Below are 22317 nucleotides of genomic sequence, written 5' to 3' on the forward strand. Positions count from 1 at the left end.
CCTTCCTCGGTAACACAGTTACACTGTAAAGGACTGACCTAAATTGTTTTTACTATTCTATGCAAATGAGCGACTCATTCTGTCGCATATCTGAAAAATAAGATGGTGACCTAGTTCTGCCCTTATAGATGACTGGGCTCTCTCTGGAAACTGCAGTATCCAAACATATGGGGAATGGGGAGTATTACTAAAATGCTAACATTAAATGTGAATGTTAATGCATTTTATGAACAACTTGATGAGGCAACGATGAGGTTGCTGATGCAAACCTCAGAGAAGAATACTTTTTTTGGCCAAGAAATTAACTAGTTTAGTTGATCATTGATTAGGTTTCCTTGCATACATCAGCGGTTCTCACAAAGCACACTTTACTTGTAGGTCTAAAATGTATTTGTTTTGGAAAATTCCTGACTCTGAGCCCCCCTGGTGATAACTCGTGGTCATCCATTAACAAAGACTACAGTCAGACCGTGGCACTACAGTCTCATACAACACTTCATGTGACACATTGGCTGTGGACTCTCTGTGAGACAGACCATGTGCTCTTGGCCCCACCTGAAGACTTGTGACATTTCAATTGAAATGTAATTGTCTATTTTGACACAAACCTCAGAGTAAATAAGAGAGGAAATAAGTTTAAATGCCAAACGCTTATATTGTGTACAGGGAAAGAGCATAACTTTTTACTACAACCAGTAGGCCTTTGTCCTGGTACTAACCTATGCAGCTGAGTCCCCCCCCAGACCTCTTCACCAACCTGGCTGACCTGTGTGCACTCTGCTGCCACAACGCGACTACCCCCTCCCCAAACCACACAGCACCTATTCCCTGTGGCCTCCTCGCTCCCCCCTCACAGACTTCATGCTGTCACATGTGCTGAGCCCCCCTCCTTCTGCTGTTGCAACCCCCCACACATCAAGCTGCTCCTGACAAAGCACGCCTCCATCCCCCACCCCTGTCTGACCCCCCCGGCCCCCTCCAGCTCTGCCCCAACACAACCACCTGGCATTGTCCTTTACACAGAATCAGGTGGGCCAACATGAAACAAATGCCTTGAAAAAGTGTAAACTTAAGTTTATATCAGTGTTGTCATATTCCATTGTCATACTTATCTCTTCACAGTCAGTCAGTCTGTTTCCATAACAATTGTACAGTTCAACATAATTTGTAAAATAACACACTTTCCTGAGTGCACAAAGGAGCTTTTTTAATATAATACATCTCTATTTTAGCTCTATTTTACTTCATAAATAGTTGCCCACATTAATTATGTTATGTTTCCATAAATGACAAGAATATTCCAGTTATAAAATATAATTTATTGAAAATGTTACATATCAAGTCAATGTATCAATACATCATGACTTAAATTACTTTTTTATTATACAGTAATATTCTGAGTTGTCAATGTAACATTTTACTTTTAAATATTCTGTGTGTGATTACAAAAGAAACTATTCCTCAGTACTTGGCGTTTATTGGGTGTCAGTCTTTCTCAGTCCAGATGGAGGAGCTGTGTATTCACCATGAATCCACCTATTGTTCACACCTTGTGTCTGTGGAGGCTGTACTGTTTTTGTCCTGATGGAGTCACTGTTTCTAAGCAAAAATATGTTTTATTATAGAACACCTGAGAATAATCTCCTAGTGCATGCTCTGCTCCTTCTGCTGTCTGCTTCTACAGAGAGTAGTGTCGCAGTAGTTGATAGATTTAACGTGTTGGGTTGTTGTGTGTGTGTCAGAGCAGAATGAAACAAACAGAGAGAGGAGGGTCAGCCCGAGGTGGCTCCACTCTGCACACATATCTTCATTCATTGATTTTAAAGAACACCACCAAGTGGCACAGAGCAGAGATAACACCACTGTAGTTTGGGGGAGGAGATGTGAGCATGTGGAGAGGTGGAAAATCAAAACACAGCTCCTCATTCACTGCAAGGCTCATTGATAAACAGGCTTGCCTTATTTGCATTAACACAGAGCATATGCATATATGATTTAATGTAAAATATTACACACCAACAGTCTATAACATGTGTATGTTTCTTACTGATAAACTACATAATGTTATCCGGTATGCTATAAAATAGAGAATAGGATCAATGAATCATTGGCAAATCTCTCCTTTATATGGTCTAAGAAAAGAACTGTATTTCACCTAATGTACATTGACACTGTATAAACAAAATGATTTGTTTATCTGCACTGCCTACTTTTATCATCATAGAGTCCTTGAAATTCACCCAAAATGAAAATTGTATCACAGTTAAGTGTTAAATGATGAACAAAATGATGAAAAAAACATGATGGTTTTCACTTTTTTTTTTATTAAGATTATAAATTTTTAACAAATATTTTTCAGCAACAGTTTTACCCGGTGATATACAATTTTTTGGGCACAAAAATACATGGATAACAAGAATATAGAGAATGGCTGAATACTCTCTTTATTTTGGTACACATAGTGCTCATAAAGCTAATGCATGGATCTCTTTAGAGTATGGCTAAATAATGAGATTGCCTTTTTTAAAACAAAAGGACTATTTCAAACAAAATCGCACTCAAAAAACCAGGACAGGTTGGAGTTCTAAAGTAGTGTTGAGCGTTTGAGAGAGTGAACACTGGGGGGAGGCATAGTGACAAACACATGAAGAGAACGGCACTGATTCAATGAGGACATTGAACCCACAAAGTTTTTTAGCAGGGACAGGTTTCACAGAACAACAGTTTTGAATGTGCAATACCCCGAAAGAACAGGAGCAAACAAGACATTCAGTCACTTTCATTGTACTTTCAATTCATGACAATAGCTAGCTGTAGTGTGCATTAATATTAAGGCAACTTTTCCATCCTCCCCATCTCCATTAAGTGTATTCGGCCTACATGTAAACAGGAGATCTCCACATATCACATACAATTGTCATTAAACGGCTTGTTTTTAAATATATTCTGTAAAAATAAAGTAATTTCGATCTAAAGTTAGAAAAGAGATAGGCTCAGTTGTAACGCCCCACGTCCTCCAGTGGTGAGAAGCAATCAGAGTGATGTCACACCAAGTAACCTGAATACAAAATGCAACACATGAGACAAGACTCATGGATTCATGTAACTCATGTCTGCTCAAAATGTGAATGTGTCAAAACATATAGGCCAGTTACTCTATTGACAAGTGCTTGGGCTTTGAGTCGTCGACCCAACCCATGACAGATTTGTGCGTAACAATTAACTCGCTTACATGTGCTACTATGGACCGAAATGCTGCAAATTGTCCAATTATCGTGTAATACTTGAATAACACTGTGCCTTTATTTCACGAATGTTCCCAATACGCTTTGGAGAATATTTCATAATAGCTGCACAAATTCTGGCGGGCAACAAAACACTTTTAATTTGGCTACTTCGACGTAGTAGCAGCTGTAATGATGTAGCCTACTTTAACGGCATCTGTGACCTTAAAGCCGTGGACAGTTGTTTTCACGTTGTAAGAATGTGTGGAGTGTTACAACTGAACCAGGTCCCCACAACTGTAAAGTGTTCAAAATGCCACTATCGCCCGAGTCCATGCGCCTAGACCAGCCAGTGCTTGCTTGCTACAGATCTGCTCCAAGTCCGCTTGTCTGCTTAGCAGCCCAGAAAACCCCGATCCAAAGATGGATATCAAATTGGAGATGTTAGAAGTGTCTGTGAAGTCCTGGCACGAGTATAGACAGTCTTCTCGCTTCAGTCTCTTTCTAGATGTAGTAAAGTCGTCTAAATCAGACGCACAGTACCCGAAGTCCATCTTCCTCTTTTTAGCAGGAGACTGTGCGCTTTGCGCACACTGGAACGCGTCGCAGCAACAGTCCTGATGGATATAGCCGTTATCCACAGTGGTCACTACGTGCGTGTCTAGGTCCAGGACCGTTGTTTTGTTACAGTGCATGTTGATGTTGACGGGGAGCTGGTCACACGGGGACGGAAGTGGAGCCTCCATGCAGCAGCTCCGGTAGTACACGGGCTCCGGCTCCTTGATGCTGCCTCTGTGAAACTCCTCTCCACAGCACGCAGTCCTGGTCAGGTCCTCGTCCTCTGTGTCCTCCGCGTCCAGTTCGAGCGGGTTCAGCTCTTGTATTTCATTGCAGACTGTCATCACCTCCTCGTACTGTTGCATCCTGTAGATCTCCGCGTACTTCTCCTTTATGTAGACCTGCCTGGCGTTCCTCAGGACATAAGACACCAGCAGGTTCTTGTGCAGCTTGATTCCCCCTCTCTGGGTTCGGGAGTTGTGGATCTTCATAAGAGAAATTGAGATTAGGCTCTGTGCGTCTGCTACGCACTCCATTGTGTTAATCATTATAGTGACCCACTCTGAGCTATCTCAGTGGGAGACGTTTTGTGTGAGAAGACAAGTTTAAGTCAGGTCTGTGGAGAAACATTGGATAACATGATCCGCTTTCCTTACAAAGCAAGCGATCATTTGTAGTTGCCTTCAAGCCGAATGGTTTTATACCGGAGCCAACGCCCCGCCTTATTTAGCGCTAGCCAATCACCTGGGGCCTCTCTCTTGAGTGACACACAGCCAACCTGGAACTATGTCGTGTCCGTCCAATGAGCGTCAGGCGGTTCCTCTGTACTATTCAAATTCCACCCAGGCTGTGGAACTGGAATGTCCTCATTACTGCTGCTCCCGAACAGCCGCTTACAAAACACCAGCTCCTTCGTTTCCAGTTGGAACCTCTTTGCTTCTATGTTTAAAAAGAGAAGAACAAGTTGCCTTCTGACATTAAAAGTGCAACAACATACAGAATAACGTTACAGTATATCAAACTTCACAATTACGCAGTTCTACGCTGTATGGCTTGATTATGTTATTTCAAGAAATGCCACCCTTGTTCTCAAAACTTATTTTTATTTTACCTTTAGCTCACTGTTCAGGATGAGAGACCGTTGGCAAACTTTAGCGTTGCGCTTTGAGCAGTGAACACTAAACTCCGCCGCGTTCTGGGCTGTGTCCAATGCGTCACCTGGCAACGAATGACGTTATAACTGAAAATGAAAACCTGAGCCTAGACTAGTGCAAATTAATCAATAGACTAGGTCTGTTAGATAAATTAACAAATACAAAGGTAAAAAAAAAAAACCTGCTGCAGACATGTGGTGACAGGGTAGATATAGGCTATAAGCTCTTGAACACAATTTCAATCGAAAATTAGTCTTTTTTCATGAAATATGCAGTAAGTATGCAATATTTCTCTGCACCTGCAAATTATTCCACTGTCCCACTCATGTCAGTGTCCAGTGTGGGATGGTAATAATTGACATAAATTTCAACTGAAGTAGCCTCTTACAATTATTACTATAAAGTTGAATTTGCATCCAATAGTTCTGGTAGGCCTATGTGTGGTTGTGTCTTTTAAAGTGGGAGAGGGGTTGAGTTTCATAGCATTTTGCATATTAACGCAATGAAGCAGGGGACATCTTGAAAGACTGCTTTAACTTGAGTTCAGGACATGTGATTATCAAAATTGTTGCTGTAGTGTTGGTTACATTTATGCTGTGCACCCTGCTGACAAAATTAGAACAGCGTAAATGACAGTGTTTCTGGTCTGTCAATAGGTTTGTCCAAAAAAAAAAAAAGTCAAAGGGAAACAATTCATTACACATGTGACTCTATGGCCACTTTGTACACAATTATGATCATAAAAGTTTTGAAAATGATGGCAAACGTACCAGCCAGGGCATATAGAGATAATACAGAAAGTTAGAGGTAGAGTAGTATGTAGAATTTGTGTTGAAATTCTATCTGTCACCAGTTATGATGACTTCTCAATTACAAAAACAATGTACATGGTAGCTGATTATGTAGTTGACAATGTTTTCACTTTTGTTTTTGTTTTGGTTCTCAAGCCAATTATTTAATAGGAAAGCAATAGGTGTCTCACATGAGCATCACATTGCCAGTTATACGACTAAATCCAGTGGGGAAAAATAAAATGACTCTTTGATCTGAGTATACTACCAAAACATCAGCACCCGCAGCAAATAATTTATCAGGGGTTCTCAGCTTTAACATGAGTAAATCCTGTACTTATGTCCTCTATATGTAGGTTAAGATACTGGCAACCCAGGCTGCTAAAATCATACCTTTAATTAATGTTATAAGATACGTATTTACATTACTGTGGCCAAACCAATTTGGCAATGCCCAATTTTGTCTGATCTTGGAAGCTAAGCAGATTTGTGCCTATTTAGTACTTGGATGGAGACCGCTGGGAATACCAGGTGCCACAATGGGACAGGAGTGGTGTTAGTGAAGACACCTTGCCTGGTATGAATGTGGTGTGTGAGTGATTAGTGGTAGTAGGAGGGGCCGATGGTGCGGATTGGAAGCCTGGCCAGCTGTATCTACAGTAGTAGTAGCTTGACACTTGTAAGTATTGAGTGAATGAATAATGCAGTGATTATTAATAGGGTAATGCAGTTTGTCCGGGACATATATGCACTGTATTTCAGCTACATATGCAGGATTGTCAATTTCTGGAGAAATCTGAGCAGTTAAACCAGAATTAGAATACCAGAATAGTATGGATAGTGTACTTAATGTTGGCTTCATAATTTGTCCAAAAAGTGTTCCATGTAAGGGTAAGTCACCTAATATATATATATACACAACACAACATCTCCCAGAATTTTCTGTTTCTATTACAGCCAGTCTGCTCATCCTATACACCCGTTCAACTAACTTTTCTGTCTGTAGATGGCAGTGATCCGTAGCTTAGCACAAGCACAGCCCAACCTATAGGATCAGAACCTCAGTGAGTTGAAAATCAAGACTCAGAGTTAGGCCTATTTCATATACATTGGTGTATTTTCTTGTATCAAATGCCATCTGTTCTTTAAGCATTGTGAGATGTTCTTCATGCTTTTTGATTGCATGGTTTATGGCCCATAGCTTATAATGTTTAAAATTACCATTGAATATAAAGATAATTAATGAATTATTAAAATAATGACTAGAGACAAGGACCTGTGTAGCAACACTGCAGAGTCGTACTTGAATGAATAAGAAAGCAGTTTTGCCTTGGCCTCTTCAGAATGTGCCCACCTCTGATGGCCAAGTGAATGCAATAACCCACATTTAACCTGTAGAGGCCAGTGCAGCTCCAGTTTTGTGTCATGTGTGATTAGAGCTTTGAAATATTTCCCAAATTCTTCTTCAGAGGTGAGGCACATCTCTTTCTGGATGGAGTTCTTCTGTCGCAGAGCCTGTGTAAGTTACAAGAACACAGCTCCATTAGTGAGAAGCAGCATTCACCAGTGATGTAGAACGACATGGGGATTACTTATTTACTCAGACTGTTTTTAAGTTTGCATTTTAAAAATACAGTTAGATACAGACATATTTAGACACACAATTGGATCTTTTTGTGTTACCACTGTTGACCACAGTTATTAGCCAAGCATGTGTTCATTCTTGGTTTCATTAAGATGATACCATGCCATTTATACAGTTTTGTTGTGGGGGGAGCATTTGCTGAGAGGCTGCTGTTCATGTGATTTGATACCTTGCAGAGGCGGGAGGGGCATGGGAAAGAAAAGCACACAGAGAGGGCAAGTGAGATGTATGGTGGGGCAATCTTGACTTTCTATGTAGGCCTGTGAGGGATTTTAAACACACCGCTGAAGACCCATTGCCCCACTGTAAAAACTTGATGATAATTAAGTTGCACACCCATGTCAAATTGTACCCATAGTGCACAAGAGTTTTTACTATAGTCGTTTAATGCAATAAAATCTTTAAATGAACCTGGCAATAATATTTGAACATGGTCTGGTGTTACTGCAGAGCTGTGTGCATATTGGAGAGTTATACTGTGGTGTCTTTCTATTTTCAGTCTTTCCTCTGTGTATCTGCTCCCAGTTCACAGCCTCCTCCCGCCCGCGCTCATCTGCTCTGTTTATGTTCTCTCCTCATCTTTTCAGCCTCGCTGCATGACCGTCTCTGCTGCCTCTATACTCTTCTGTTTAGTACCTGCTTCTCCACAGTTTTAGTCCATGGTTTATATTTTGCAAAATTACAATTATTATAATCTGTGCATGTTGAAAAGTGACCCAAGCAGCACAGCAGATGTCAGCAGTGTTGGTGCTTTTTTATTCTTTCTCTGGCTTACATCAAACAGACACAGATTTCACTCTTGTAGTTGTTTCAGTCTGGTTAATCTGCATTTAGTTCATACGGCAACATTATTGGTGATTGTTAGGGTGAGATGAGACAGTGGCACTGTCGGTAGGAGTTTAAAGATGTAGTTTGTCAGTTCAACTCTTGCTTGGGAATCAGTAATAATACTGTTGATGTGACCCTGGATACGACAGTAAGATAATTGTCTTGCCCAAGGACACAACAACTGCTTAGAGCTATGACCAAAGAGCCTAACTTCCACTGATGAGAGGTGTTGTTCTTATCACGTATAATGAATTAGAGTGTAGAGCACAGCCTCAACGATGAGGGCAATAAACAGTGAAAATGAAGAGTATGATGATTTATTGATGAAGACTTGAGGCGCTTTCAAAAAACATGGGCAGGATTACCCCTGTGCCTGCTTTCTGTATCCTGCTGCTGTCCATCGCGCACACACTTTCTCATTCAATTGATTGAGTTTTAATCACACTATATGAGGTGTTAGATAACTTTTAGATATGTGCCCCGATGTGAGCTCTTTTGGCAGAATTTTGTGTGTGTGTGTGTGGGGGGGGGGGGGGGGGGGGCGTATGTGTGTGGGTGTGTGTGTGTGGGTGTGTGTGTGGGTGTGTGTGTGCATATGTATGCATATGTATGTATGTATTGCTGCTGTGACCAATGGAATTCAAGCCTCATTTAATAATGGCATTTTTGCAGGTTTTGACCTAATCCTGCTCATCTAAATTGTTTTAAAGTGAAACCTGGTCTTCCTCTAGAGATATAAATCCTGTCTTGAAAACAAAACAGGTACATTATTTAGTTGCCAGGGTCAATCATCAAATTTTGCACTTCATTCATAATAATGTTAATGGAATTCAGATTTGACTCACCAAACTCTAGAAAACAGAAAGTATCCATGAATTTTTTCAGCACTCAAAGTGAAGACAAAAATATATACCAGCTCAGATGCTTAATTGCACTACGTGAAGTATTCTGATGCTGTGAAGGAATCATTTTGGTTTCTCTTTGCAGAAAGCTGCTCTCTTGTGCTGAAGACCATAGTGAAACCAGAATACATTATCAGCTGGAAAGTGCGGCATCAGCAGGTACAGTTTTAATGGTGCTGATGGTCACATGATCCAACTTTAATCTTCACACTCTTCTCAAACTTTTCCCAACAAAAAATATATTTTTCTCTCATTACACTGGTTTCTCAGCATTATCAGCCACACCCTGCCAAGCACTGAGAACAGAATACACCTATTTGAGTCTAAGCAAAGGGGGGAATTCTCACCTGACCACACCTCATGGGCTACAGTTGTGATGAAACTATTTGTCATGTAAAGTCTGTACTTCAGTCAAACATATCCATTTTCACAGGCTCATAAAGTCCCTACCCATGAAGAAACACAAAACTGGGAAACACTATGATTTCTCATTATTGAATATATATCTTATATACCGAAATAAAAGGTCACATTTTCCTAATCTTTGCCACGTAATGGCCAGGATGGCTTTGTCTGTGCCAGCTGTGGACGGGATACTGATGCACGCTTATCCTACAGTGCCCCCTTCAGGTCTATCGCTGCTTTAAAATGTTGCCTTTCCTGCTCACACACTCGGATCACCACGAAGCCCACGATTTAGAATTTGTAATTTATAGGCCCATATGAGCCATGGACTGTCAAGACGCAATTGTTGGCGTACTGTCAGATTAGGTTTTTGTGTTTTTCACCGTCTGGGTTTCTTTTAAGACACACCTCACTCTCTTAACTTAGGGCTACTAACAGCCTAATCCCCCCCTTATTCCTCATTTCACTCTATACGAGCAAGTTCTGTTCATAATGTAAAAAATAATGGTTCTTTGCCTGCTTCCAGTGGAAAGAAAATCAGTTTTCCCTTTGCTTTTTTCTGTCAGGTTTCTGCAGCTCTGTGCTCGGCCCCTCCCTCCCGGTGCTCCTCTGCTTTTGCTGGCGCTGCTTTCATTCCGACCTCCTCCCCCTCCTCCCCCTCTGCTCCCCCACTCCCCGTCTTCCCTCTGGAGAATAGGGGTCATTGCACAAATGATTACTCAGACCCCGGTCGCCATGGCAATGGTGCGGCGCACGGGCGACAGGCACGAAGCGCAGCAAAGACGCCGATTAGTAAACCGGCGCTGGAGAGCGCAGCTGCTTTGTGTGCTACCCGCTTGGTTTGCCTCCATTTTTTCAGTTTTTATCCGAGTGCGTGCGTGTGTGTGTGTGGGGGGGGGGGGGGGGGGGGGGTGTGTGTGTGTGTGGGGGTGTGTGTGTGGGGGTGCGTGTGTGTGTGTGTGTATGCGTGTAGGTGTGTGTGCGTGCGTGCGTGCGTGCGCGCTGATGGGAGAGAGGGAGGGGAGCCCACCAGAATAAAGAGCCTGCACACATTCTGCTCACAGCCTTCCAGCTTTGTCTCCTCTCTCGCCAGCCTTCTGCGTCCTAATGACCACTATGTTGGTTTATTTCAGCTGCCGTACAGAGGCTGGTTCTTTAGGAGCTGGCAGCCTATAGGTCTTTTTAGATGTTGTGGTGACAAAATATAAGAGGGCGTCAAAGCATCCATACTCAAAGTGGAGACAGTTCTATGTGGCTTATAGTTGACACAAACTCAAGTAACCACATTATGTGGTATTTGGAACCTTTTTGTGACCATCCTCACCATGATCAAGAACACCTAATAGTGATAAGGTTGCTGTCTTCTGTGTAGCCCAGCTGCTGCATGTTGTATCACCCGACTGAAGGGGGCAGTGTACCACGTGGCCCTCACGGGTTTGTCTATGACCCTGAGAGGACATAGAGCTGGTCCCACATCAGGGTCTGTCCAATTACTCCCAGAGGACTTCAGAAAGATTGCTATTGGTATTTCTTGATACTGTTGTCGACTTTGGACATTTTGTTCCATATGTTAGCACATAGCATGGACTATCTTTCAGTAGTAGCAAGTTACCACACAAAATAATACTGACTAGAAAGACCCGTGTTGTTGTACAAATAATTTAGCCCATAATATGTAAGTATGAAATTCTATTAACATGATTGAACTGTGTCAGATATGATCTAGATGTTCTAATCAAATGTAGATTTTACTGTGAACAGTTGAAAAGTTGATTTATTCGTAATTACTAAAACAATGACTTGGTCAAGTTGTAATTTGGTGTTTTGGTTCTTAAGATCATTATCCAATAAGAAAGCAGAATGAGCTTCATACATTTCTTATTTGGGTTGCCATGGGCTAATAAGTGCTAGTGCAGCCTCTGCTGCTACAGTACATGTTGTCCATATACTGCTCCTTCAGCAGGCAGCAGAGGCTGCACAAGCACTTATTATAAACTTGTGTGTGTCCTCTATGTAATGGCAACTCGGGTTAAGTTGAGATTTTAGTACCTTAAAAAAAAAAAAAAAAAAAACTGCAGGCGGCATACAGTGCAGTGCAGTAGAGACAAAATACACTGAATACAATCTACACAAAACTTAACAAGTGTGTGGTATTTTTTAAAATTGTGTAATGTGACTATAATGTGCTGCAGACTTTTTCCCATTGCTGTGGTCGCCTGTGTGTGGTTCTGTCGGCTTTGTTTCTGTCTATCCTTTTTTCTTTACTTTCATTTGCTTTTCCTATAGACAGGGAGAGCAAGAGGGAGCTGGAGCCAGCAGTCTGGAAAAGGCCTGACAGAATGTGAATTATAGAAAAGCTCACAGGGGAGCTCAGTTTTAGACATCACATTCACAATTCATCTCCAATTGAAGCAATAGAAAATAAGTAACACTGTGCAAAATCCCCCATTACGGATGCTCTTATGTAATACTTGAGCTTTCAAGCAGATATAGTTCTATTATTTCATGATTTAATCTAGTTTTTATAATACTAATACGATATGTTCAAAGTCATAGAAAGGACATCAGAATTCATGATAAAAATATAGAGATATGTGTTTTTGAGATTGATTGGGATGAATATACTTTTGAGATTTATAGATTCATAGATGTTTTAGATTAGGTCGTAGTTAAGATACAAAAGGATGTATTTGGAAACTGAAGAGCTGATAAAGATGACTATGCAGCAGACCTATAGGTTTCTTCCCAGATTGTAGAAAAAATACATTGAATTGGAATAAAGTAGAGTACGAGTTTGTTGTATCAATCCCTATTATGAGAACCATTCTAGTTTGAACTAAAGAGACTGAGGATTGCAGAAAATCCTCTGAATCGGGGGCATCCCAAGTGGTCCTCAGTTTGAATGGGCCTCTGAGGGGTTTCTGCTTTGATTAGGGCGAAAATAAATAAAATATGACATTCTTTTTATTTTGATTGATGATTTGATTTATTATTTCTTATTAAAAACAAATACAAATGTCTTTCGACAATTATTTCAAAATTACTACCATGTAAAGAAAAGCTAAATTTATACCTCCCCCAAAAATATTGTTAGGATATGCTTAATATTGGCAGTTTGAAAGAACTGGATCTCAATTCAATTAAAATGTGATTAATTGTACATCCAAAGCTTAGGTTCACTTGTATCATGAATAAAGTGTCCATTGGTAGAGAGACCAAAAGTACCAAAAGTTTTTCATTGTTTAGATTTTTTTTTTTTCATTGTTTAGAATCCAGAGCAATTGATGGTTTATAAGCTCTGCTGATATTTAGGAAATGTAGGGCTTGATTTTTATCATTTTCACCAAATTATGTAATTTAAATTTACTACAAAATCATCCACAGGCTTTTTTTATAGCATCTAAAACTAACCTTCATAAAATTGTTAGATTTTGAACACCTGAAGCGGCTGCTACTTAAACAGGACTTGAATGCTCAGACATGGGATGAGGTTTATGCCTCTGCTGACCCTGACAGTGCTTTTGATGTACCTTAATAACACTTTATGACAGCCACTGTCCCTTTAGATGTATAACTAAACTAGATTAAATAAGATGTGGATTACTACTGAATGCAAGTTAAAATAATAATAATAATCTAAAAATCTACTCAAGAGATTATATTTAAAACACAGAACTAAAAAAACAGAATATAGATATAAAACATATTAAAAAAAGAAGCTGACAAATATAATGAGATCTTATGAGAAGCATTATTATCCTAACTATTAGAACAACAAAGAAATAACATCCAAAGCACTTGGGAAATAATTAATAGTATAATTAAAGATGGAAAGAAAAGACTTGAATACCCAAATTAATTTTGTGAACAATAACATTACCTTAAATGATACAAGGGAAATAGTTAATGCATTTAATGACTTCTTCATAACACAAGAGAATATACAGCCAGTGCCTTTATAGATCTAAGAAAGGCCTTCGACACCACTGACCATGTTCTGCTTTTAAGACACATGGAAAGATATATATAAAATATCTTGATGATAGACATCAGTATATACATAAAGATAAAGTAAATTCTGGAAGGTGCTTACCCATGGTGTTCCACAGGGCTCCATCTTGGGGCCCAAATGATTTATTATGTACATTAACAATGTCTGTGTACAAGTGTACAAATTAAGCTCTATTCTGTTTGCAGACAACACCAGTCTCTATTGTTGAGGATCTACAACATCTTCTGCACACAGTAGAAAATGACCTCACAAAAATGAAGGGATGGTTTGATATTAACAAACTTTAAATATATTTGAAAACAAAAACAAAAAAAACTATATTACCTTTGGGAATAGAAAAAAAAATGATAATCAAATTAATGTTAAAAGTAATCAGATAGAAATGGAAAGAGTGTGTGTCAATAAATTCTTGGGTATTCATTGATCCAAAACTTGGAAAATGCAAATAAGTACTTCAGACAAAGTTAGCTAAAATTGTTGCCTTAAACTTTCTTATCTACTAATAACAGTCTGTTCCCTGAATGCTTGAACTATTGTGTGAACATATGGAGGAACACTTAGAAATGAAATATTATTAACCTACTCCGAAAGAAGATTATTAGACTTGTTAATCAAGCTAACTACCACACACCAACAAATCCACTTTTTGTTACCCACAAAATACATATGTCTTTTGATCTTGTTGACCTGAGTACAGCTATAATGTACAAGGCCTATAATCATATGCTCCCTCCTTTTATATAGGAGTTATTTGAGCAGAAAGACAGTCAGTATAACCGTAGAAAAACAGGCATATTAAAAAAAAATTAAGACTAGAACTAAGAAAAAAAAGCTATTGTATTTCTGTTTGAGGGGTTAGTATATAGATCAACTTGGAATACACTCACCTGAAGGATTATTAGGAACACCATACTAATACGGTGTTTGACCCCCTTTCGCCTTCAGAACTGCCTTAATTCTATGTGGCATTGATTCAACAAGGTGCTGATTTGTGGGATGCACATCCAGGGCACGAAGCTCCCGTTCCACCACATCCCAAAGATGCTCTATCGGGTTGAGATCTGGTAACTGTGGGGGCCATTGTAGTACAGTGAACTCATTGTCATGTTCAAGAAACCAATTTGAAATGATTGGAGCTTTATGACATGGTGCATTATCCTGCTGGAAGTAGCCATCAGAGGATGGGTACATGGTGGTCATGAAGGGATGGACATGGTCAGAAACAATGTTCAGGTAGCCCGTGGCATTTAAACGATGCCCAACTGGCACTAAGGGATCTAAAGTGTGCCAAGAAAACATCCCCCACACCATTACACCACCACCACCAGCCTGCACAGTGGTAACAAGGCATGATGGATCCATGTTCTCATTCTGTTTACGCCAAATTCTGACTCTACCATTTGAATGTCTCAACAGAAATCGAGACTCATCAGACCAGGCAACAGTTTTCCAGTCTTCAACTGTCCAATTTTGGTGAGCTTGTGCAAATTGTAGCCTCTTTTTCCTATTTGTAGTGGAGATGAGTGGTACCCGGTGGGGTCTTCTGCTGTTGTAGCCCATCCGCCTCAAGGTTGTGGCTTCACAAATGCTTTACTGCATTCCTCGGTTGTAACGAGTGGTTATTTCAGTCAACGTTGCTCTTCTATTAGCTTGAATCACTCGTCCCATTCTCCTCTGACCTCTAGCATCAACAAGGCATTTTCACCCACAGGACTGCCGCATACTGGATGTTTTTCCATTTTCACACCATTCTTTGTAAACCCTAGAAATGGTTGTGGGTGAAAATCCCAGTAACTGAGCAGATTGTGAAATACTCAGACCGGCCCGTCTGGCACCAACAATCATGCCACGCTCAAAATTGCTTAAATCACCTTTATTTCCCATTCTGACATTCAGTTTGGAGTTCAGGAGATTGTCTTGACCACACCCCTAAATGCATTGAAGCAACTGCCATGTGATTGGTTGATTAGATAATTGCATTAAGGAGAAATTGAACAGGTGTTCCTTTAGGTGAGTGTAGATTAAAGAAACAGTCCAGATAAAGTTCAATACCACAGAAGCCTTAAAAAAGGTATAAAGCATTATTTTTTTAAAGCAATCTCTGGAATGATCCTTGGATTCAGTTTTAGTTTTTTGTCTCTTATATACAGTAAGTGCTATGTTGTGAAACTACAGAAACTTGCTGTTCATATGCAGCTTTTCTTGGAATTCTGTCGTTGTTTAACTGTGTTAGTACATTTTACTTCAGCCTAAACCTTTTGATCATGTCATGATCCAAATGAGGTTGTATTGTATATCTTTGTTGTGCCACAAATGACTAATGAATAAACTACTACTATACAAACCTTTAAAAGGGCTGTGTACTCACATTTTGTGCAATCATTGCATCCCAATAAAGTGTTAAAATAAAGCTTTGTATGCACTAGGTCAGCCAAAACAATATGTTGGCCTGTGTTAGAGTGCAAAAGTGCAAATATTGTCCCTATATGTCTATCTCTAGACTAAAGGTTCTCCAAAATAGCACAATAATTACTGAAATTCTCATATTGGATAATGATGTATGCCACACAGTTTGGCTCTTCATTTGAAAATGATTTCCATTTTCGCCGTTTAAGGAAAAAAGTATGGACTGGCTCAACCTAGATTTATTTTGTAGCAATATACTTGAATCAAAGATTTTAAGGTGCTGTTGACTGAAGTGTGTTTGTTAAATGCTTGTAGATGACTGGAAATTCAACATAGAAAATGTGACTTTTCTTCCTCCACTGTTTAAGTCACTAGCATTTAGATGTTTCTTCAAGCAGACCTTAGCTGCTCCACAGGGCTCAGCGTACAGTTATTTTGTCCTGGATATTTGTTATTATGTACTCAGCAGCAGAGGCAGCCCCCTGCGCACACAAAATCGTCAAACGGCTCTAGCCCCCCATAGTCCCAGAGCTATCTGCTCAGGCCTCACGCTCTACTTTCAGACAGAGAAAGGGAGGGAAGGTGTTTGAGTCTGCGCGCTGGAGGGGTAGCATTCCTAAAGAGGTAGACAAAAAGAAATAGACCAGGACAGACATCACTGTAATGACTGCATGCAACTTGATACTCTTGCATATTCCCCCAGAGGGCGTTTTCCATTACCCCACAACGGTAAAGTCGTTTAGCTGATCTAGCCTGGCTTTCTTTCTGTCTTTCATTCCCCTATCTCTCCCTCCCTCTTTTCCCTGCTCTCTTCATTTTTTATATCCAGACACATTGTGCAAATGTAACCTTCTGCAAGCCCCAGCCCCCCTCTCCCACACCCCATCCCCAGGAAGTTGGCTAGCCACTTTGCTGCCAAGAAATATGAAAAACTGGCAGGCTGCCCGTTTCATCTGCAAACACACAGTGGAAAAAAGAGCAGGCAGGGTGGAAACAGCGGGAGATGGAGGGAGGAGGGGGAGTGGAGGTGACACAGAGGAGAAGGCTGCTGCTTTGCTTTGCCACAAGGAAGAAAAAAGGAATCAAAAGCACAGCAGAGAGAGAGCTCTGCACCGATAACGATGGATTTTTACTTGCATGAAAAAGAGCCACATTACCGCTCAAGAAATATTATATGTGGACATTTCATAGCTCCAACAAACCTCACGGAGACGGTGGCAAATTAACTCTTGGGAGGACAAACCTAACAAATAAACTAAATTTCTTTGCCTTATGCTATAGAAGACATTGGCAATAAGGGACTGCATTGGGACATTATATAATAATATCATCTGTGTGTCTAGTTATTTTTTAAGTGCCAATCTAAGACGGCATTACCAAGTTTCAAAGTGGCTAAGTATGGAGTATGGAGAGTTGTATCTGAGTGTCAAGTCTTCATTGTGATGGCTAAACTATCAAAGGTCTGTGGTACTTGCACCACTCGTTCTTTGTGCTATATAAAGATGATTACATGTTCTGGAAGGTCACATACAATAGGCTGCATTCACAATTTTCTAGAATTGGAAATCATAATTTGATATAAAAAAAATTTGTCTGGGGTTGGGTCCGCACATTTGTCATATAAATTCTTTTTTTTTTTTAGTCGATAACTATCATTAAAGTTTGAATAGTACACCTCTTTTTCACTCCTTAAGTGGAAAAATAATGTAATTTTTTGCTGACAGAGAAGACATTGAAAGTGAAGCAAACCTCTTTCGTGTATAAACCGTGTAATTATTGCAATATTAACCATAAACCAAGACATCTGTATGTGGACAGTTATAATGTAGAGTCTACTACAGAATTCTGCTTGCCGTCCAATTCAATTGGATAAACTTTACTTGTGAGCCAAAGTTTACATTCTATTGACAATGTCATAATCTCACATGGAGGGTATGGGCCTATTTATTGTATTCAATCTATGACAGTCTGACTATCCCTACCTTGAAAATGTCCCCAGTATAAAAATTTCCATGGACATGTTGGAGCAGGAGCCCATGTTGAAGAATAAATCTGTGGATAGTGAGTATTAGTGTTCCTTTGGAATTGCCAGACCATATTAACATTAACAGTTAAGAGTGTTAATATGGTGTGTTTTCTTGAATTTCAATTTGATATTCACCAGATTTCTTCCCTCCGTAATGTAATATCAGTTTATTTGAATCTTACTTTAATGTGTGGGGTTAAAACAATTTAACAAAAAATAAAAGGGCAAGAAATGCAGTGCATTTAAAACATTTACATGTAATATTTAATCTTTCCCATCTTCCTCGTAGGAGATGAGTCGCAGATTTTCCTTACCCCTCATTCGGCGTGCTGAACAGTACTTTGAGTCTTCCACAGTGGCCGAGTAAGTGAGTACTAACTTTTTTTTTCTTTGACATATTCAATTTCATTTGAGGTTTGAATTTCTGCTAATGCTTTTCTTTTATTGTTCAAGTCTTGACAGGGGTTCGTATACCAAAGGTTCACCTCAGATACGAATACACTGTGACTCCATGGAAAATGTATTTTTTGCAGAAGAAGGGCTTTGAAATCGATCTGTGAATGAATCCATGGGCAATACTATGTTTGGAAATATATATTTTATTTATTTTCTTTTACTAAATGCTTGTTTTTATCATATTTATTGTGATTCAAAACCATTTGAATGTAAGATGTTGAATTTAGTCTGTTGAATGCCCATAAACAATGTTGGTACGATTTAAAATAAAAAATCAATCATACTATTTTATGACAAATGTGATTTTTATGTAGAATGACTTCCTTGTAAAGGGAAGGGAAAGACTCAAAAACTTAAAATCCATGAATATAAGTCAATGGGAAATTCACTGTTTTTGAAAGACATAACCATACTATTACATAATATATCATCATTTGCTCGAGATTGGGTCATCAAACTTGCCATATTTATAGATGTATGGCGCAAAGCTCTTTCAAATGACAAAAATAAATAAATAATCCCACTGCTTTTTGAAATTATTCCTAAAAAATTGATTTCACATAGGCCTACACAAATGGTTGAACAGGTTGATGTGACAGGGATTGGGTCTACATATACTATTTGCATGTGCATTAAGTCTCCTTAAATGACAAAATGTGGTTTATAAATTGAAAAAAGTGATTTTACCCCATTTCTAAACTTTATGCATTTATGTTTCAAGTTAATAGACCCAGTAATAATGAGATATTAACCATGAAATAGGACAAAGCCTCTGCTTTTTGTCATGTAAATGGAAAAACTACCAATTCACTACTACTACTCCATCCATCCAGCTCAATTTCTAGGACATTGTGTTGTGTATGTCATGTGAACCCAACCTATTAGTGATTAACAATGACAGTGTGATATACAGTATGATCTTGTGATTTAACTCAGATGGACATAATTTAAAGGAGACTATAAAGCTATAATGGTGTTAGATATCGAGATATCTCGATATGTTATAGTTTACTCTTAACCACCAGAAAAACAACATAATATGTCATCTTTAATTATGCTGACTTCACTTCAACTACTAAATTGTTGAAACTACAACATTAACACTTTTTTAATTGCCTTGACTCTCTCAAAAATTGTTAAAATGGTTAAATAGGACTTTATTTTTAACAATTTGAACTACTGAATATATTTTGCATAGGGACTCGCTCTCTTAGTGAGTCATCAGGGTTGAGACGCAGTGGTTTATATTTTTAGACATTATCGTGATTTAAAAAAATAATGACGTGAGCTTTTGTCATCTCAAATGTCAAATGTTTCTGGAAACATAACACGCAAATCATGAATAAATCGCTTATGGTTTAGTAATCAAAAATAAACCTTTGGGGCACTAAACTTAACACTGTGTGCTTTGACTTTGACAGCAGTTCATACCAACAGACGGTTGTTATTGATTTTTAAAGATTTTTTTGTATTAGGTCTAATTATAATATTTGTAAACCTCCTGTCTTATTGGCTCTGTGAGTCCTCCTTAAAGTTCTTCTTCTGGGTTGCGCTGCTTCAAGTGATGCTGTGAAGCTTTTCCTGTCTGTTGCCTGGCAACAGAGAGGGAAAAATAGATGAGGTGATGAGTGAAGGTGAGCCCTGGGGAAGAGGGAGGAGAGATGGGGGGTGAAGCACATATTTTTTCCTCCTCATCAAGCTTTAGTAGATTGTACCGGGCAGTTCATCTGATAAAAGTTTTGTATTAATCAAATACTTAAACTAAATACCTACAAATTGGTGCATTTTTCTACATGTGTTAATTCTGCTACGATAGACGCTGTAGATCTGCAACGTAATGTCCAAACAAATGAGTGAATGTAATGTATAAGTGTAACAGTGAATTATAATCAGATTCAAATACTTCTTATAGAAAGGACATTTCATTGATTGTAGGCCTATTTGGCTTGTACTTCTGTTATGAGCTGTTTAGTCTTTAGTTAGCACTGGTGGGTTGCCATGTTGCCTCTGTTGTTCTTGCTATCAAAAAGCAAGCAAAAAAAGTAAAAGCAAAAAGCAGCCAGTACCCCTTTCAAACATGCATGACCCTGTGCAGTTTTCATACAAGCAAAACTCAGTTTATAGAAAAGATTTAAACATATGATTGCTTAATTTCAAACAACTCAGTTAATTATATGAATGCTGCAGGTGTGACTTTCTGTGGTAATGAAGAGGCTGTGTCACGTGTGCATGCCTCTGACCCATCAGAAATATGACAAAATGCTGCAGAAATGATTTGTCCTTTGGAAGATATATTTTGAGAAAGAAGGCTAAAAGTGAAAACCTAAATAGAAAGAGTGACAGAAGAAGATGTAAAGAAAGAACGAAAGACTATATAAAAAAGGAGAAATCACCGGGACGGAGTGTGCACTGTCCCAAAGCGGGACTAGAGAGGGGAGGGAGGGCCAAGGATCAATATCTAATTTCAGTGCAGAGCTCATTGTGGACGGTTTTCCAATAAGCTGGGATAGAACTCCAAAGTTTGAATAGTGCTGCATCTCTGTCGGCCTTTTGCATTTGTGTTTTAGTTCCATGTTGCCAACACCTTTTTTGTGTAAGGTATGATTACAATTAATATTAGTATTTACCTGTCGGCTATGAGTAAGAAGAAATACTAAATTAAATCCTAATGTCTTTACAACTTATGGACTGTGAGGGGCTCTTGTACACTGTGACAATCAGGGCATAGTTTGACTTACATGTCCAAATTGTCTAATTGAGTGGCAATGGGATGTGTCTGACAGTATTAACCCTGTGAAAATCCTACGAGTGAGTCACAATTCAACTTATACAAGACACAGCGTCATGCTCAAAATAGCTTATCCAAAAATAGCACTGGACAACACAACCTTTTGTGGTAAATGTGTATTATTTTAGGCCACTGTGAGGCTTTATATTGTTTCAATGGGCCTATACGCTATAATAACAACATTGTTTTGTGCAATGCAAAAACCTCAAATAAATCCACAGTGCATGATTTGTAGTAAAGTGATTCTTTAACATTTGGATCATGCTTAGCTGCAGATCGCTACGGACACAAAGCACAAGAACATTAGTGTTGTTGCTATGGCTACTCAACATTTTGCTGCTAGTGGTTTTGCACATGCAAACATGTTCACCAGAGCAGGGGTGTAGTACAATATTCTGGGTCCTGGCTGGGTACAAACCGTCTTGTTGGGCCATGCACATATTCTCTTTATGTAAAATGCACATTACAGACTTTGTGAGAGGCCCTCCCTGCACTGGGCCCTGGGCAAAAAAAGTACCCTTTTACCCCCCCAGTCCTGCGCCCCTGCACCGGAGGTGTTCCAAAGACCTCTCTCTCCATTATGGAAGTATGACGGGATCAAACCTAACAACAGTTTCTGTGCCAACCAAATTCTACATTTGGTTGAAGAAAATAAAACACAACACTGAAAAAACTCTCCAAATGACCATGTCTTGGCTTTGGTAGACTAAGTATATAGACTTAAGTCTATAGCCTAACATCCAATGTGCTTGTATTATAAGATTATTAAAACAAGTTCACTCTGATGTGCTGAGATGAAGCCAGATGAAGCAACTAAAGAACAGGGGTATTCTTAAGCGTTAGAGCGCCTCTCACTGGTCATTGCAGGCACTTCACTCAGTGGACTGAGAGGGGGCAGAACATGGGGCTTTGCCTCTTTTATGATTGATGTGGATAGTAACTTGACTAGACTGACGTAAAGTTACAAAACTGTTTCCGTTGCTCTAGTTAGACGAGCCCCAGCTCACTGGAAAATTTAAGAAAGCAGAATCTGTTCAAAAAAAGAAAATGCGCGTTTAGCTACAGCCACATTGCCATCTCGTGGTAATAAAATATAGTAGTAATGGGTAGATGACGCCTCAA

At 39.3% G+C, this 22317-nt stretch overlaps 1 protein-coding gene and 1 long non-coding RNA gene across 2 annotated transcripts; one reads left to right on the plus strand and one right to left on the minus strand.

Moving 5' to 3' along the window:
- Positions 1-2307: 2307 nt before the first annotated feature.
- Positions 2308-4457, minus strand: ier5l (immediate early response 5-like). Its single transcript, XM_033988958.2, has one exon. The coding sequence runs from the start codon at positions 4328-4330 to the stop codon at positions 3533-3535; it is 798 nt and encodes a 265-aa protein (XP_033844849.1). The 5' UTR covers positions 4331-4457; the 3' UTR covers positions 2308-3532.
- Positions 4458-17892: 13435 nt separating this feature from the next.
- Positions 17893-18645, plus strand: LOC117391231 (uncharacterized). The gene is made up of 3 exons (XR_004542991.2): positions 17893-17986; positions 18241-18318; positions 18405-18645. It is a non-coding gene; the product is annotated as an uncharacterized LOC117391231 (long non-coding RNA).
- Positions 18646-22317: the final 3672 nt, after the last annotated feature.

The sequence above is a fragment of the Periophthalmus magnuspinnatus genome, chromosome 23, assembly GCF_009829125.3.
Source record: "Periophthalmus magnuspinnatus isolate fPerMag1 chromosome 23, fPerMag1.2.pri, whole genome shotgun sequence".
NCBI lineage: Eukaryota > Metazoa > Chordata > Actinopteri > Gobiiformes > Gobiidae > Periophthalmus > Periophthalmus magnuspinnatus.

Coding starts and splice junctions, on each gene's coding strand:
- ier5l (XM_033988958.2), bottom strand. CDS start 4,330: ATGATTAACACAATGGAGTGCGTAGCAGACGCACAGAGCCTAATCTCA.